The sequence below is a fragment of the Protopterus annectens genome, chromosome 5.part0 (genome assembly GCF_019279795.1).
Source record: "Protopterus annectens isolate FY-2018-M chromosome 5.part0, PAN1.0, whole genome shotgun sequence".
Taxonomy (NCBI): domain Eukaryota; kingdom Metazoa; phylum Chordata; order Ceratodontiformes; family Protopteridae; genus Protopterus; species Protopterus annectens.
In genome coordinates, this window is record NC_056735.1 from 1,678,532,385 (window position 1) to 1,678,552,562 (window position 20,178).

Here is a 20,178-nt window from a genome sequence, read left to right on the forward strand (position 1 = left end):
CTTTTTGATCTTCTGGTAATGGTCACCATGGATGCTGCCACTTTATGGAGAAGGAAACTTTTTCAAGGGTGGACTGTCCATGGTGTCTGGTCACAGATATTGGGCAGCAACTTCTTTTCCTTGATTTTCCTAGTCAGTGGCCCAATGATACTAGAAGTCAGGAGTGGCTTCCAGCTCTCCTTTAGGCTTTCCCCTTAGTTCTTTTGATTCTCAAATTCTTATAAAAAGAACAGATGAAGAAAAACATAGTTGCTTGCATACCCCATTTTGGCTTTGACGGGTGTTGTTTTGTCTGCTTTAGTATCACCTGTTGCAAAAGGACTTTTCTTACTTACTTGTCTGGAAGTTTCATCTGGACCTTAATACACTCAGACTGACCACATGGTATTTTTAATTTTGATAATAGCTAAGGACCCAGCTTTCCCTGATAATGTGGTCTGTATCTTGATTTCTTGATTTCTGTCCAGAAGAAAGATACCAGAAGAACATACAAAGACAAGTGGACATTTATTTATTTATTTTTTTTGGGGGGCAATGGAGAAGAGTTTGAATCTCTATTCTACTCCATTTCCTGAGGTCCTGAACTACCTCAGTCACATCTCTGATGCAGGGCTGATCTTTTCCATGATTAATACTCACATAGCCACTATTTCTAAGTTTTACTCAGACAGACAGAACTCCTTAAAACATTTCTGAGGGGAGTATTTTTGTTCAGATGTCTTCTGTCAGGCAGCCTTTTCTACATGAGACTTGAATTGTGTACTGTAGCAATTGACTATCTCATTGTGAATCATTTTCCAGGATAGAAGTGATGTTTGTTAGAAAACATTTTTTTTCTTATGGATATTTCTTTAGCCAGATGAATTTTTGAACTTCAGGTGTTGTGTGTTGACTTCTGCACTTGTTGTTTTCCATAAAGTGGTAGTTTTAAGCACTATTCCTTCATTCCTTCATTCCTAAGCTGGCTACTTCATCTAATATTCATCAGGCTGTAGGTCTACCTGTTTTCTTCCAGAACTGTTCGAGTAGAGATGCATATCTTTCCCATTACTTCAATGTTCATAGACTGCTGTGATTTTGCTTACATTATCCAAATAACTTAAGTCAAGCCTTGCAGCTGTTTGCCTTCTCTGCAGCTAATACATCTGAGCAAAAAAAATATTAGCTAAAGTTGTCTAAATGGTTTTGAGACTGCATTAGGTTCATTTAGGAGAAACAATATAAATGTTTAACAGAAGCGCCTACAGCACAACCGCTCAGAGCAGTATCCACTACTCATGCATCTTTAGGAATGTATATGTTGACAACATTTGTCCAGTAGCCACTTGTGTTTTACTGTGCAGCTTTGTGAAGCATTACAGTATGAATGTAATTTCTACATCTCATGCGGTCTCCAGAGCCACTGTCATCCAAGGGATCCTGTACTGAGACCACCTGTGTTTGGTTTTTGGGACTCTATCTAAGCAGATATGACAACATCAGATGTCTTGAGAACATAGAGTTTAATACACTAATTACACATTTTGTGTCTTTCAGTTTGTCTATTTTAATGTACATGGAATAATAATCTATAAATATACAATGCATGGTTTCCTTTAAATGTAGAAAGTGTGTGCTCACTCAGCTGTGTGAGCAACTTGGTATAGGGTATGCTGTAATATATATTCCTTTGGATTGTTTTTTTCCGGTATGCACTGTTAATACAACTCCATAATACTTCTTTTATTTGGGTTAGCATTTCTGGCCAACACATCATAAATTCTACTCTTTCTTTGTACTTTACTATTCTCAGTTGTGATTCATATATGTGTCTTCATACCAAAGTATATTAGCCTGTATTAACCTGTTGTGTTGATTTTGTAATTATCATTGTATGACATTGAGCATTTCTCCCCGGGCCTCCACTGAAAATGGGCAATTGCCCAGCTGGACCTTCCAGGTAAACAATTGTAAAATAAACTAAAATAAAATAAATAAATAAATTTGTTGGGAACTATTATTTGTTAGCTTTGAACATAAACCCATGAAACAACTTACTTCTGCCATGAAAGAAAAATAAGATAATTTTCTTTTCTTAGTGACGATTCTGAGTTGTATTTTTTCAGTAGCTGCATTTCTACGTTTGTGTCAGTAAAGTTCTAGGATTCTTTTACTTTCTCTTCTGTCATTTGTAACTTAAGGTCCACGGCAGGGCTAGCCACTCGGCGGTGTGAACCCTGGCTCTAGATAATTGTCAGTGTTGAAGTGGCACCCCAACCCCACGTGTAGAATGGGAAAAGGGGATGGATGGATGGATTTGTAACTTGAGGTGGTCCCCTTCTTTTGTTTTTACATATGTCATATAACTGTGGTGTTACCTAAAGAATCTCTAGTACTTCTAATAATTCATTGTTGCTTCTCTGGAAATCTACACAATGTGTCAGTTGTGTGCAGTTTATTGACTTGTTTGTATTCCCTTTCAGATCATACGTTTGCAGATTAAGTGACATTCTGTGCAACGTTGGCAGTGCCTTATAAAAAGACCTGCTGAATATGCTTTCTAAGGGGTTGCGGCCTGTGTCCAATTGAACTTCGTGGTCATACACAAAATTGTTTAGTTTCCTACATTTAGCCACCATTGCCAACACTTCTTTTTCTGAGCATCTCTCTTTTTCTGCATCTGTAAATCCTCTTAACCATTAGACAGCTGGTCAAGTCTCCTGCAGGACCACAGCTTCTGTACTTCTTATTGGCTTGCATTTGCAAAACAGCTAGCTTATTCACATAGTATTTTATCACTGGTGCAACTGTAAATTGTTTATTTTTTTAATTTGTTAACCAGATAAGTGAACGTATCATCATTTAAAAACTCTTGTTCTGTTTATACTTCATTTCTAGGCTACATCTTGCTATAACAGCTTTTTTTAGGGCTTATGTCAGGCATATTAAATAAAGCTTTATAACACAATGCAGCATTCAGAAAAATACACTTGCAATGCCTGCTTGTCTTCTGATGCTGCTCCCAACTTTTCCGTATCAGGCTTCAGTCCCTCTGACATTAGAATATGACCATGTTTATAGGTTCAAAGATTAGTACTGGGCTAACTGCCTTGTGGGCTATTTAAAGCCTAGCCAATTTACCCCCATGTGATAAACAAAGCCTGCACCTTGTGTCTGTAAGGTAAGCACCTTAACCGTTATACCATCCTCCCTGGCTTGTAGTGCAGACTTTATAATTTCTCACAATTAACTTGAAATTATGTTGTATTAAACTAGCAGCTGCATCAGCCTCTTGTTAGGCTGTTCTTATAACTGATCCCAAACCAATGAATTATCAATTGTGTTTACGTCTTCTAAACCCCAAGTGCTTTCCTAGTCACAAAGTTTGTGATTATCTGTGTCTTAATGCAGTGGTACTACTACGTATGTATAAAAAACATAGAAGCATTTTACCATCTTGGTTACCACTGCATATTTCTCAGCCGTGTCCATATTCTGATTTCCATAGGTGGTTGCTAGACATGTGATCCAGGAGACTATTGAAGAGTCTAACCCAATTTCCCAAAAGCACTCTCTGGTTATGTGCTGAGGGACTCAAGGCCCAGGCTACAGGAAACGGCTCATTGCCTTAATCCTTTGCACTAACTGCCTGAAAGTATTCCTTATTCTAGGGAGTGTTTATACACCCTTTGATGAGCTTAGGTTTTAGCCAGTTGCCTCCTATAGCAACATAGCTGCTTTAGCTGATGTCTGTGCTAATATAGCACAATTGTATTTTTGTGATACAGTTTCTCCACTTCCAGGCATTCAGATAGTCATACATAATCCCAACTGTATATCAGCTATCAGTGAAAATATTTAATCTGTAAAATATTCAACCAAACTATCAAAACCATTAATAAAAAAACTTGGCTCCCTTTATAAGATTAAACCTTTTTCTTACTCCACTTGCTGGAACTGCTATTGCCTGTTCCCATCTACTCTCTACCCTTCTCTATGCCTCCCCTTTATTCACCAATCTGAACAAATCCAACCTTAGCAAGCTGTCTAGCTGTTACAACCACATTGTTAGATTTGCCACAGGTACGGTATTTAGGACACACCACTGTCATAACCTAAATCTTCTAGGGTGGCTTGAATTACCTAGCCTACTTCAATACAACCAGCTTATAGTGGCATATAAAGTACTCAAACAACCTGAAAATATGCCTGCACTTAAAAACATCATTAGCCCCTACAGTAACCTCAGGCCACTTTGCTCATCTAACAGACTGCTGGTTCAAACATTCAAAACCAATAACTCAGCTGGGGACTCCCTGTTTGCCAACTCTGTCAGCAGAACTTGGAACTCTCTTCCTGCCGACCTTTCTCTAGTATCCTCACTAACTCAATTCAAAAATGTCTCAGACAACATTGGGAAACAATGGTTATGTCCTTGTTCTAATCCTGACTAGCTCCTTTCTGTAATTGTGTGCCAAACAGTACTTTATACTACATACAAGCTATGACATAATTGTTAGTTTAGATACTTGTATAAGTTTAATAATGATCGAATGTATAACTTGCTTGACTGAACAGAGTCTGTAAACTGCTTGCAATATGTATTGATGTTATGATGTTCCTGTATTATTTTTTCTGTATGTTGTATTTGGAGCTTTTCTCCCCGGGCCTCCTCTGAAAATGGACATGTATCCAGTCGGACTATCCCGGTCAACAAATGTAAAATAAAAATAAACAAGTAAATAAATTTACTTGCTTCCCACAGTGTTTCTTTCAGGTTTTCATCCCAGTTCTGCCACCTGTGCAGAAATGTGTCCTACCAATGTGCTTTCACAATGGACTTTCCCAGTGTCATCCATCACAGCCTACCCTGTGTGGGGCTGGTCTGCCTCATAGCATCAGGATCCATCTACAAACTTTTCTAGCTCAGGGTGAAGTAAAGCCATATCTTTGATGTGTTCTGGAGTCTCTCCCTCAGTTTGTATTTGATATGTGTATTCATCTCACTCTTTAAAATCCCCATGGCTTGATTTTCTCTCTTGAACAATCAGTACAAATGTATCCCTTGGTATCCAATGTTTCTTTTTATTAGCCTTACAGCTATCAGATCTTCCTGTCAACTTTCCTGTGCTTAGCTGTTATGCCTGAGTGTGATGTGCATTTAGAATAATCTTTCCTGATGTAACACTTGTTTCACTAATCCACATAAACCAAGAAACATGTTCCAGTATCTTCAAGCAAGTTGGCATACTGCTTGTCACTGGGTCTTGCATAATTGAATAGTAAGATATTGGTGGGCAAATTTCCTCATCATCCCAAATGACCACAGCATTTTAAATCTCATCATTATTATATGAATACTAGGGGAAACATTGGAGTAATGTGGCAAATCCAAAACTATCCCATCTGACAGTGAGTTTTTCAAGTCCCTATTCCACGTTTTCATAAAGTCCTGGTGCTTCCTAGATCAATTGCTGAATACACTCAATCAGTTTAGTAAAATTCAGAATGAATTTCCATTAGTAAGTCAGGATCTCATGTAAATTCCTCACTGTTCTCTAGATATTGGGTGTGGCATGTCCCAGGTAACGGTTCTCTTGTCTGAAGATATTGCTCACTGCCCCTGAAATATGACATATCTTAAGTAACATATATCAGTCTGCCCAACTGTCCCTTGTAAATGATAATTTTAAATCTTTGTTCATTTTTTTTTATTCACACAATAAGCCCCCAGACGTCCACTGTAAGCCTCAGAAGCAAAGAAAATGTTGCATACATATTACAATACACCACTAATGTACTCTAATGCATTAGTGCTTCTCAAGAGTGTCAGATAGTTCTTCATGGTAAAAACATTAGGCTGTTGTGAAACCCTTGTGGAGGACAATTCCACATGTACAGCCTATTCCCTATTGCAAGCACATATTGTGACTTCTTGTGCAGAAGCAGGCCCCAGAGTCATACTTCTCAACTGTCCAGATTTCTGCAAAATATCCAGATTTCATCCTCATATTTTTGGTCTGTTCTTCAAAAAAATATGCTTATTTTTCTGTCAAATCACGGAGGATTGAAGTCATTAAATAATGACATGCATTTGAGTTTCAGATTTCATAACCTTCAGAAAAATGCATGCTAGCACAAATCCTGTTATTCTAGCATCTTTCTTTCACTAAGTGGTTGAACTGTATGCCTAGAGTCCACTGGCTTCATCAAAAACACTAACAATTAGATATGTTACAGTCTAGTAAATTTTAAGGATCACTTATTCACAGTTATTGGAGTAATATATTACAATGTGTAATATATTACTGTAATATATTACAATTTCTAGTAACTAGTAATATAACTAAGAAAAAACAGCAGTTTTCTGTTGAATGTCACCAAGCACGATAGATTCCACCACAGTTAAGAATTTAAATTTAAATTGTGTTTTGCACTTTGTTCTTAACTGTGGTGGAATCTATCGTGCTTGGTGACATTCAACAGAAAACTGCTGTTTTTTCTTGGTTGCTGTTTGGCTTGGTTGTTGTTTCTAGTAATATAACTAGTTACTTTTTCAAAATAGCAATAATGTAATATTAATATATTACTTTTTTAGTAACTAGTAAATTAAATATCAGTTACTTTTGAGTTGCTTACACCAGTGGTTCTCAACGTGGGCAATAGCACCCTCTAAAGAGCGATAGCAAACTGCCAGCGTCCCTGGATAGTATGGATAGTAATCAGATGTCAGGAGGTAATAGAGACTTTGAAGGGGCAATTTGGATACAAAATTACATCATCATGTTGGCACAACTCATAGCAGGTAGCATTCATAATATACCTCTCAACTATACCAAATTCTTTGGCATTTCCCAGTTTTGGGCTCAAAATAATAGGGTGCCGCAAATTCCTGATTGGCCCCATTAATTTCTGACTTTGGCATGCAGACAAGGTCACCGGAACCATCCCACTTTTAAGAGGCTTCAAATAAAAAAAAAAAACACTCTGTCATGGCGGCGTCTTCTCCTTTAAGGAGTACCATTTGCTACACTTTACTGACTACAGGAACAGTTTCCAATGTCATTGATTTCATGACCCACATGTAGATAAATGCCAGAGGAGGGTTTAAAGATTCAGATTCAGGCATCTATTATTTTAATTTCCCTTATGGATTTTGTGTCAGTATGCATTTTGAACAATAAGATATACTGAGCTTTTAAAATCCTCAACAATTTAACAGAAAATCAAGCATTGCCAGAAGCAAAAAAACAAAGGTAAAAATTAGGAATAATTGGTAGGTACAATTACATATTATCCTGCGGTTTGTAAGGTGGACTTCCTGTTAGTGAGTTTGTGTTTCAAATGCTTTCCCGATGTAAAGAAATGCAGTTTAAGAGCCAGTAGCCCACAGAACTTAAATACAATGCTGGGCTTTATGTATTTTTTTGTAAGACACTGAAGAAGGATATTTTATCTAAAAAGCTTTGTTTTTTTTATTAAAGTACCTGACGTTATGGAGTTCTGCTTGTTTGTTGTTGCTTAATGTGGGAAGAAACCCATACAAACACAGGGAAGACATGCACACTCTGCACAGAAGGCACCCCAGCTGAGAACTGAACCAGAGAAACTCTTACTGTGAGGTGATAATGCTAACTGCTGCACCACTGTGCTGCCTGGCTATAAATACTTGTCTGCTGGAGTTTTTCAATTGTTAAATGCTATTCATCATCACTGTAACATTGTGTGTACAACTTCTTTCTTGTGTGAGTAAATCTCAATATTATAATTGATAACCTATACTTACGTAAAGGTAATGAGTTACTGTAGTTAGTAACTAGTAACACTAATATATTACTTTTTTAGAAAAGTAATAAGTAATAGTAATATATTGCTTTCACTGAAAAGTAACTAGTAATAGTAACATTACTTGTATAAGTAACTAGCACAACACTGGGTGGTAGTAAGTATTTAATCTCATTGATATAGCTGAGTCTTCATAGTTTAATTATTTCTGTCTGGACTGCACCTGCTGCAGACCAGTGGATATTTCATGTCGTCCCCATGTAGTCCCGAGATGGGCAAGCTTTAATATGGTGATTGATGATTGTAGGTTGTGTTTTTCTCGAAGGTTCTACCCCAGAGCAAGAAGCTTGCCATGTGTAAAAAGTAAATTTATTTATTGTGATGTAATATAAAAATAAAATGTTTCTATCTGCAGAAAATCAAAGAAACAAAAAAGACTGGTTTCCTTAAGTGTGAACTGGCCCATTTTAAAATGCAAAGCTTCATAATTAATATATTTGAATGTGCTTTTTTGTAACTGTGGATTCCTGACCAGTGTATAGGCTTAACAATTTCCTGAATTAATTTTTCATTTCTATTCCTTGTATCTTCTTGTTATAGGATGAAGACGAAGAAATGGCAGAATAATCTTAATTTTTTATGTGTTCTCATATGCAGGAGTAGTTTAGGTAAGGACACTATGCATTCATTGTATTTTATTTATTCAAACAATGGACATTTAACTAATTAGAACTTTGAGGATTAAAAATTAATATTATTTTAAGTATTTTAAAACTGAGTTTGTTAATCAACATATCTTCTCTAGGGGCTATGCTGCAACTATCATGTTATCTGACCTGGTATAAGTTGTAGTGTGTCAGAGAAATTGTTCTACATATTACACATTTTTTATTGTCTTAAAACCAAATATGAAAAGCAAGTAAACTCAGACCACAGCATGAAATGGTTGTCTTTTTCAGAAATGAAATTCACCTGTGGATTTTTTATTTAACTTTGTTAAGAAGAGATTGCCTTATAGGTGTGTTATACTCTTTAGTTATATATAGCAGCCAGAAAGAAAAACTTAAAATGATCAATCATATCTAAAGCATTCTAGTCATGTTTAGAATAATAGGTTGGAGAAGAAAAATCCAGCTTTGCAGGCAACAGGTCTGGCGTATTTGAATCTTGCCAGTGGTCATAATTTTAGTTTATCCCAAGAAGCATTGCAAACCACCATGGGCAATTTTTAGTGTTAGTTACTTAAAATTTAAAATGTGTATGTGTTAAAGAAAACAAGTGGCATCATTTAAAAGTGTGTGTTATGAAAAACACGTGGCAGAAAATATAGTGTTACCAGACTAAAGAAGGTGAAAGAGAGAATCTTAGTAGGATTCTTGTGCTGCACGATACTGGATAGTGTTACTGTAGCAGGCAACATGGGGCAAGGTTAAGAGAACACTGAGAAAATAAATGCTTTGCAAGCTGCAAGAAAGCAAGGTAGGGAAGCTCTTCAAATGATATTTGGCACTATGTTTATTGCAGCAGGGATAAACGTGGAACTGAGTACATTGTTAAAATATGGTACTCTGGCAACCATAAATTGGATATAACTTCACCACCTCATGCTTCTCATGGGGAATGAGAGAGAGAGATAATCTGGAAGGGAATTTATGCTAAAGATATAAAAAAGCATGAAGCAGAAATGCAAGGAATGTGGGAAGGTGTAAGAGCCCTCTTGTTACAAATGAGAGTGAAGCTGAAGACCCTTGGGGACAAGGGAGCCCGCAGGATTTTTTGCAGGGGGGTGCAAACCCAGAGCCCTGCCCACACAGCCCCACCCCCTCAGCCCACACAGCCCCACCCCCTCCACCCACGCAGCCATTCCAGTGTCCCATTACTTGGCTATTTCTCCCTATTTGTCATAGGCACTGTTCAAATCTCTCAGTGTGCATACTGTTTTATTCTTTACTTCTACAATGATTACAGATATTCGGATTTCATTTAAAACTTTTATTTCAAAGTTTATAGCGCAAACACTGATAGACATTTACTAAACCTAAACAAAGCAAAAGTCATACAAGGAAAACAGACTTAGCATTAAAACTTCTCTACCTTTGAAACCCACATTCACTGAAACAGCACTGAAACCCATATTCAAAGAAAATGCATCTGGACAGTGGCAGGGTAAGTTTACCTTTGGGCTGTTTTCAAATCACAGGCTTCTTGCACACATCTTTAGAACCATGCAAAAGTTCTTTGATTTACCTTCCTGACAGTATTAATTATACTATATAATTGAATTATATCCCTTGTATAATACAGCACCACTTGTTAGTGTGTTTTAAATGTATAGTTCTGAACATTTTTCCTTTAAGCAATGAAACAAAACCATATGAACCAATAATGACAACCTGCCCAATTTAGAACATTTCAACCATAAAGGGCCATTCAAACTTCTGTCATACAATCCACCAGTATCAATCAATATGCAGAACCTCTGTAGAAGTAAACATCATCCAAATAATTCCACATTAAAGAGATTTGAAACCAATGAAGAAGTTGCTGCTAGAAAATAGCTTTATATTTCAGTGTTTCATTTACAAATTCAGTGCCTGTTGGCTGTTGCCTTTGAATAATAAATTGCCTATGTTATATTAAAAGAAATGGTAAGCTGGTATATTGCAATAGGGAATGGGTGGCAAGCTGAAAAACTGGTTTATAGTTATTAGGTGTTTCATCCAAAGGAGGACATACTAAGGACTGTAGTACCATACCCCCTTAAAATACAAATGTACATGCTGTAGGAATAGAACATACAGCCCTTTGTATCAAGATGCAAGTCTGCTACCTACTGTGCTAACACTGCTTTAAAATTCTATACCACAATAATAATACCATTTGCTAAACAAAACAGTTGCACATTTTTAAGCAGACAGCATGAGCAGCAGTAACCTTTGCTTCCATTGAAGCTCACAATTCCTTGAAAATGCACTTGAAAATAAATTCCACCTGCTAGGTCTAACTAGGGCATTTTTCTCTCTCTGGCTCTGGCTGTCTGTTTCAAATATTTTAAGCTCAAATCTGAATCTTGAAGAAAAACAGTTTAGAGAACATAGAAGAAAGGCAGAGGAGAGTGTCATCGTTATATTGTAGAACAAAGCATTTAAATAAGTTGGTGATTGGATATCAAAAATGTACTTTGGAATTACTGCTAGACCTTATGACAAGGAAGCAATCATTCTACTGTGCCAGATAGTATGACAGTCTGGCTGACAGACTGGGAAAGTTCCATGGCTAAAGAAATGGATGGAAAGGTGACATATGCCCAGCAATTAGGTCACAGCTGTACAAGAAAGTGGTACCTCACACTGAAAATGAGCATAAATGAACCCATGGAGACAACCTGAAACATCATAGCAGTTTCTGCAAGCAAATTAAACCACTGGTAGTAGTACATGCCAAGGTCTTAGGGTTAAATTATTCCAACTTAACCAAGTGAGAATGAATGGTCCAAATATCCACAGAGACAGGGTGAGGAAAGAAACATAATGATGGAGCTAACAGCGATGATACAGCCGTAGAGGCTGGCTGAATTGAGACTGGAGCTATATCAGATTACCACAAGAGACCTACATCCTATCCAGAGGTGGTTAAAGAAAGTGTTGTCACTTGGGATACTGCATTGGACATCTATTTGACATGTGCTGTTATTAGAATAGAGCATTACTTACATGTGAAATCTACTGCAATTACTGCCATAGGAGGGATATCTTATGTACTACTGACCACCATTCACTTAGTTCTGAGAAGGGAAACATGGAAAAAAATCAGGTGTCATTGCTGGATAATATTCTTGCATATGATTTAATAGGAAATGATTCTGATAATCACATGAAATTGCATGCAGCTAGGCAAACAGACAAAAGTGTAGAGCACATAGCAGGGGGAAATGCAGATGGAAATCAAATCTGCAACAGATCATGGTAATGCAGCTACTTGCAGGAAAGAGCTAGGTAGTATTGACAAGCATAAACCTGAACCACAGTTCTCATAAGGTTTTGAATTGCCTTTGGAAGGGACTGCCTTACAGGAAGACTTAAGAAGTAGCAGCAAGTCTGAATCTGAACTTTGCCTGTGAAAAGGTACTAGATTTAAAAGGAGTTACCTTACAGAATGAGAGACACAGTAGAAGCAAGCCTGAATCTGATCTACAACTGCCAAAAGAGATTAGACGTCCTTTGGAGTAGCAGTTGGAGAGGATCATAGAGAGGTGAGATAGGCACAGTTCTAAGATCCTTTATTACAGAGCTTGAGGGAGACAGCCAACGAGTCTCATATTTTGAAAAGGCAGAGCGGGCTCAGATACTGAGGAAAGAGATTATTGAACCAAGAATGGACTCTCTAATGAGAGCAAGAGAGAAATAGTATTATAGCTGGTAGTCCTAAAGGTTTGCTGATTGGTATATCTGTGTACAGTATATCATTTAGTCATGAAGCGCACAGAAGCAATACTTGTGCAATATTTCTGTTGGCCAGTCATTGCAGAATATGCATCCTGAAAAGTGCACTATCTGTGTCAAAACTTAATAAGGCAAGAGACAAAGCCAAGGCTGTTTTGATGTCATTGCTTGCTACTGAAAAGCCATTCCCAAGATTAGATATATATAGTGTGACTAGGCTTAGTATTCAAAGCACTACATGTAAGAGATTTGTACTGATAGTGGTAGACTATGCTACTAGTTTTTGTGTGGAAGTGGCTTTGAAATAATTTCAGATGGAAAAAAATGGCAAATACATTAGAAATAAATAAAATAAATAAAAAATTCTCAGAGAGCAACTTTTTTGTCGTCAGCAAATATAGACAGATGAAATGTGACCTTTATATCTGTTCTTGAGACGCATTTGTGAAAGTGTTGTGAGATAAAAGCATTACAAACTACCCCTACCATCTGCAAACGAATGTTTTTGAAGAGGTTTAGCTGTGTAGTTCATACCATTCTGAGAAAATCTGCACACCAGTTTCAACAGGAATTAACAGTACTATTTGCTTTTTTGCATGCAGTGAAGTAACCGGAGACATACTTTTCACTATTTGAACTATTCTGTGGTGACATGATAAGGGTAAAATTATACTTTCATCATGATGAGTGGGATGATTAATGTATTTCTGACAAAGATACTATAATAGCATATGTCCTTAATTTCAGTATTAGTTTTAGCGAGCTCAAGGGTTGGCAAAGAGACCCTTGCCCAAACAAGCTGGAGAGACAGACCATACAGTTTACAAAAGGTAATGATTTACTTCTGTTCAACTAAACAAGCTGCAGTCAGCACGGGAGCATCTTTTCACTGCTGTGTAGTATGTATATATATATATATATATATATATATATATATATATATATATATATATATATATATATATATATATGTATATACAAACACACACACACACACACACACACACACACACACACACACACACACACACACACACACACACACACTGTAACCTCTTAAACACTTACAAACACACACACACACACACACACACACACACACACACACACACACACACACACACACACACACACACACACACACACACACACACACACACACACACACACACACACACACACACACACACCTACCTCTCACTTGTACGCTCATCCCAAGTCCAAACGGCTTCTGGAATTCAAATTCCGCGCGCAAATGCAGAAGATTAATATGTAAACCATCGGTCGCATGTATGGAGAAGACGAAAACAGGTCGCAAGCACCTGTTCCGTTTGTACGACTGGACACAAAGAGCGTTCTTAAAGAAGAAAGCTCTTAAATTTTTTTTTTTTTTTAATTTGAAGTAAATGAATCTCCTGGCCAGCTGATTCCAAGGGGGTGCAAGTGCACCCCCATGCACCTGCCTGTGGGCGCCCTTACTTGGGGATAAACACTTTAAACACAGATGGCAAAGTGGGTAAGGCACTAGAAAAACATACAGATTTTGCTGTAAGTCCAGGGAAAGGACTGCACAGTTTATAACAAAAAAGGTCATTTTTTTAAAAGTATGATGCAGTCAAACATAAAAGCAGAGCAGTATAAAGGATATGTGGGTGGTGATCAAGCAGTGGTTATGTTAGGGATATACTCAGATGTAGAATGGAATCAAGCAGTGGTTATGTTAGGGATATACTCAGACATAGAATGGAATCAAGCAGTGGTTATGTTAGGGATATACTCAGATGTAGAATGGAATCAAGCAGTGGTTATGTTAGGGATATACTCAGACGTAGAATGGAATCAAGCAGTGGTTATGTTAGGGATATACTCAGATGTAGAATGGAATCAAGCAGTGGTTATGTTAGGGATATACTCAGATGTAGAATGGAATCAAGCAGTGGTTATGTTAGGGATATACTCAGACGTAGAATGGAATCAAGCAGTGGTTATGTTAGGGATATACTCAGATGTAGAATGGAATCAAGCAGTGGTTATGTTAGGGATATACTCAGACGTAGAATGGAATCAAGCAGTGGTTATGTTAGGGATATACTCAGACGTAGAATGGAATCAAGCAGTGGTTATGTTAGGGATATATTCAGATGTAGAATGGAATCAAGCAGTGGTTATGTTAGGGATATACTCAGATGTAGAATGGAATCAAGCAGTGGTTATGTTAGGGATATACTCAGACGTAGAATGGAATCAAGCAGTGGTTATGTTAGGGATATACTCAGCCGTAGAATGGAATCAAGCAGTGGTTATGTTAGGAATATACTCAGCCGTAGAATGGAATCAAGCAGTGGTTATGTTAGGGATATACTCAGATGTAGAATGGAATCAAGCAGTGGTTATGTTAGGGATATACTCAGATGTAGAATGGAATCAAGCAGTGGTTATGTTATGGATATACTCAGACGTAGAATGGAATCAAGCAGTGGTTATGTTATGGATATACTCAAATGTAGAATGGAATCAAGCAGTGGTTATGTTAGGGATATACTCAGACATAGAATGGAATCAAGCAGTGGTTATGTTAGGGATATACTCAGATGTAGAATGGAATCAAGCAGTGGTTATGTTAGGGATATACTCAGACATAGAATGGAATCAAGCAGTGGTTATGTTAGGGATATACTCAGACGTAGAATGGAATCAAGCAGTGGTTATGTTAGGGATATACTCAGACGTAGAATGGAATCAAGCAGTGGTTATGTTAGGGATATACTCAGACGTAGAATGGAATCAAGCAGTGGTTATGTTAGGGATATACTCAGACGTAGAATGGAATCAAGCAGTGGTTATGTTAGGGATATACTCAGACGTAGAATGGAATCAAGCAGTGGTTATGTTAGGGATATACTCAGACGTAGAATGGAATCAAGCAGTGGTTATGTTAGGGATATACTCAGACGTAGAATGGAATCAAGCAGTGGTTATGTTATGGATATACTCAGACGTAGAATGGAATCAAGCAGTGGTTATGTTAGGGATATACTCAGACGTAGAATGGAATCAAGCAGTGGTTATGTTAGGGATATACTCAGATGTAGAATGGAATCAAGCAGTGGTTATGTTAGGGATATACTAAGACGTAGAATGGAATCAAGCAGTGGTTATGTTAGGGATATACTCAGACGTAGAATGGAATCAAGCAGTGATTATGTTGGGGATATACTCAGACGTAGAATGGAATCAAGCAGTGGTTATGTTAGGGATATACTCAGACGTAGAATGGAATCAAGCAGTGGTTATGTTAGGGATATACTCAGACGTAGAATGGAATCAAGCAGTGGTTATGTTAGGGATATACTCAGACGTAGAATGGAATCAAGCAGTGGTTATGTTAGGGATATACTCAGACGTAGAATGGAATCAAGCAGTGGTTATGTTAGGGATATACTCAGGCGTAGAATGGAATCAAGCAGTGGTTATGTTAGGGATATACTCAGACGTAGAATGGAATCAAGCAGTGGTTATGTTAGGGATATACTCAGATGTAGAATGGAATCAAGCAGTGGTTATGTTAGGGATATACTCAGATGTAGAATGGAATCAAGCAGTGGTTATGTTAGGGATATACTCAGACGTAGAATGGAATCAAGCAGTGGTTATGTTAGGGATATACTCAGACGTAGAATGGAATCAAGCAGTGGTTATGTTAGGGATATACTCAGATGTAGAATGGAATCAAGCAGTGGTTATGTTAGGGATATACTCAGACGTAGAATGGAATCAAGCAGTGGTTATGTTAGGGATATACTCAGACGTAGAATGGAATCAAGCAGTGGTTATGTTAGGGATATACTCAGTCGTAGAATGGAATCAAGCAGTGGTTATGTTAGGGATATACTCAGGCGTAGAATGGAATCAAGCAGTGGTTATGTTAGGGATATACTCAGACGTAGAATGGAATCAAGCAGTGGTTATGTTAGGGATATACTCAGACGTAGAATGGAATCAAGCAGTGGTTATGTTAGGGATATACTCAGACGTAGAATGGAATCAAGCAGTGGTTATGTTAGGGATATACTCAGACGTAGAATGGAATCAAGCAGTGGTTATGTTAGGGATATACTCAGACATAGAATGGAATCAAGCAGTGGTTATGTTAGGGATATACTCAGACGTAGAATGGAATCAAGCAGTGGTTATGTTAGGGATATACTCAGACGTAGAATGGAATCAAGCAGTGGTTATGTTAGGGATATACTCAGACGTAGAATTGAATCAAGCAGTGGTTATGTTAGGGATATACTCAGATGTAGAATGGAATCAAGCAGTGGTTATGTTAGGGATATACTCAGACGTAGAATGGAATCAAGCAGTGGTTATGTTAGGGATATACTCAGATGTAGAATGGAATCAAGCAGTGGTTATGTTAGGGATATACTCACGTAGAATGGAATTAAGCAGTGGTTATGTTAGGGATATACTCAGACGTAGAATGGAATCAAGCAGTGGTTATGTTAGGGATATACTCAGACGTAGAATGGAATCAAGCAGTGGTTATGTTAGGGATATACTCAGATGTAGAATGGAATTAAGCTGTGGATATCTCAAGACATATAATGGAATCAAGCAGTGGATATGTCATGGATGTACTGAGATGTATAATGCAATCAAGCAGTGGATATGTCAGGGATTTACTCAGACATATAATGAAATGCTGGGATCTCAAAGTGAAAGAAATTAAAAGACATATTTTCTGTAATTGTAAACTTTCTGAATTATGCCCTCATGGTTGTCCCCTACTTGCCAAGGCATACGACATGGTGCCACACAGTTTATTACTGTGCACAAGTTACTTTAGTCATTTTTGCATGGTATCTTGCTTAGAACATAGTCTAGGAACTAGGACACAGAGGGTCACAGTAAACAGATTGCACTCAGATGACAGGATAATGAAGGAACAGGTGTTATCAAAGGAGGTCAATAGGGGGACTAGTCCTTTTCACCATTCTTGTAAGTAATTTTACTGAAAGTCTTGAAGGATAAACTTAGTTGTTTGATAATGTTAAGAAAGTATAGAACAGGTTTGCTACAAAAGAAGCTATGGAGAGGATGAGAAGAAGTTTGTAGGAACTGGCAGAATCAGCTAAAAAATAGAGCTTAAATTTTAGTGTAGAAAGTGAAAAATAATGTGTCTAGCAAAGAACATCTCAAGAAAGAAATTCATGGTGGGGAAACATTGAGTGCTGTTCCTAACTATAATAATGAATTGCATAGGGATGATACATAATAAAACCCAAGTATAATGCATGCCCTGTCAATTCATTAAAGTGCATCAGTCCCCTCAGAATGCAGTCATACTCTACTGAGTACCTGGAAGATGCCAGGTATATGGTAGGTATGCAGTTGTCTTGCCAAACCTAGGACTGAGATTCACAACATGTGAGTTCTGGTCTACAGAACATTGAAAGTGCACAAAGTTATGTAGGTACAACTGCATACCTATGTAAGTGAAAATAGTGGTTATGAACCCAACGTGACAGGAAATGTGATGTGCTACTCAGCATGACTAGTGAATCGTGACATCATTGGTAATGTCATAAAAACTGCACCAGGCAGTGTGCAGATACACCCTGTACCACTGGGTGTGTAGTGCACAACACTCTGCTGCACTCCGTTGATGTTGATGCCACCACCGCCCCAGCCAGTGAGGGCTTCTGCACCACCAGTTCCCCTCATTACCATAGCATGCTAATGCTATATGGTCCACATACATAACAAAGGAGCTGGAAACTGGAATGGCTTTGCTGTGCAGAGCAAGGAATGTAAACAATGCACTGCTGTGTGAGTGACTGGCATTCAGTGATAGCTGTTCTGTACTCTGTGAGTGTGTTATAGACAAATGGTATTATGTGCAGGACTGCCTTTGGATTTTAAATGCAATGCCATTTGTGTTCCTTAACTATTACTGATACAGGGTAATATGCACTGTGATGCAGTATACAATTTGAATTATGTGTTCTCCCATTTTTTTCTCCTGATTTGTGTGTGAGTTTAGGGTGAATTCAAAGGAGTGACTATCATGTAAGATTCTGTCTGATGTAGGTGGAAGTCAGCTGACTACCTTATTGTGAGGTTTTGTGCACTAATGTAGCCGACTGAAAATGGAACCAGTCTGCTCTTTTCCATTGGTCTGTGCTGATGTTTTTCACTTAATTTCAATGCATAGTTGTTAGTGTTGTGTTCACTAAAACAGTAATGCAGTTTACATTCACGGATCATGCTCATTGAGTGGTGTACATCAGAATCCAGTGCTGGTACTCACTTTGATGTACCATGTGCACTAGTGTGCATTTCATAAAAATAGTGTGTTTTCATGTTGTTAGTGTGATCCATATCTACAGATTGTATTGCTGGCATGACCGCATAATAAACATAGTGCCACAGCACTGTTATGTAATTGCACACAATGTGTATGAATGTGGTGGCCTATTAACAACAGCCATAGAATGGGACATTTTGCCTTCATGGCATAGAGTAATAGAGCCTGGACTGTGACCCAGATGACCAGGGTTTCATTAGCAGCCCTGCTACTGGAGTTGTCAAGCTGTTAGGGGAGAGGAGTGAGGGGCATGGCCTGTTTTCCTCTCCCATGGGAGAGGGGAGGGTTATGGGCACTCTAGGAGCACACAGGGAAGTGCCTTTTCCTTGATGGATACTGGAGAAGTCACTTCTCGTGCGCCACAGTTGGGGGTAGGTTTCTTGCTGGCAACATCTAATGTGAAAGTGAGCTTTTTGAACATATGTGGGGAGGAAGGGCCATGAGTGAAAAAACTCTCCACCACCCCTGATAGCTGCTTTAGTGATGACCTCTTCCTCTCACTGATAAGGGAATGCATGGGTCCATTAGATGGGAGGAGTGATGTTTGGTAGGTAGCAGGGGGAAAGACTGTGAAAAAAAAAAACAGTTGTGGAATGAGACCTAAGGGTAAGCTCATTCAATACCTTAAAGGTAAGCAGGTTGTGTGAAAGAGCAGCAGGGAGTGTTGGCAGATTCCTGGAATGCAGCCTTGAGGTCACCTATGATGCTATTGCCAGAGAAGCTGTTGCCATGACTAAAATGCCCTGTACAACATCCTGCAGGCAAAACTTATTTAGTGAGCTGTGGAGGTCCCCAAACATGAGCACTTGATTACATGTTTTTAGTGCTCTTCTGAAAAGCCAAGACCCCACAGCATTAAGATGTGTCTTGCAGTAATTTGGCATTGTGGTAATTCAGTCCATCCAAATGTGGTCTTTTGTACAATACCACATAACATGCTTACTGCTTGAATTGGGATATAGGATCAGACTGATGATAAGCTTTGCTAGGGTAGTTTTGAATTTACTGTGCATCTTCATTCTCTGCCGGGCATTTACAGGCCACTGTCTGAGAAACTGCAGCGATATTAGAAAAAAAAAATTCTCAGAAGCTCATTCATGACTAAGGCTTCTCAGGAGATTTCAAACAGAATAATCCCCTGTTTTCTTTGTCACAGAGGGATATGAAGTCTGAGGTATGAGCTAAAAGGTACAAGAAATGAAAACAAGGTTGTATATGCTTAAGATTTCTCATCAGGTAATGGCTAACATTGCTAAAGGTTAGGGCAAAGGTGAAATGAGACTGCTCCATCTCCTCATTCTGCATCTGGACCGCTAGACAGACTAACAGCGAATTTTAACTCACAGCTTCACAGTTATGACTCATACTATCTGGGATTGACTGCTGTCAGAGTAATTTTCTGTGCTAATTTTTTCTCCATTGTTTAGAATAAATAGGAGATGTACCTAAGACCATATTATGCAAATAGTGAAGGTTCACAGCAAATTTGCTTCACAGAGTGGTACAAAGGTAAGACTGAATTGCTCTATCCCATTTCTAGAGCATTGATTTGGGATAGAGAAGCCATAAAGAGACCATAATATGTAACATCTTTGGGTA

The 20,178-nt window shown here is 38.2% G+C and overlaps 1 protein-coding gene across 4 annotated transcripts in view; it reads left to right on the plus strand.

Annotated features, from left to right (window-relative positions):
- LOC122801831 (SH3 domain-binding glutamic acid-rich-like protein) overlaps positions 1-20,178 on the plus strand; it is a 600,908-nt gene that overhangs the window by 460,575 nt on the left and 120,155 nt on the right. For all 4 annotated transcript variants that reach the window (XM_044071471.1, XM_044071470.1, XM_044071472.1 and 1 more), the window contains one exon: positions 8,365-8,432. In XM_044071471.1, coding sequence (XP_043927406.1) covers positions 8,365-8,391 — 27 coding nt within the window. In that variant the 3' untranslated portion in view covers positions 8,392-8,432. The remainder of the gene's footprint in view (positions 1-8,364; positions 8,433-20,178) is intronic.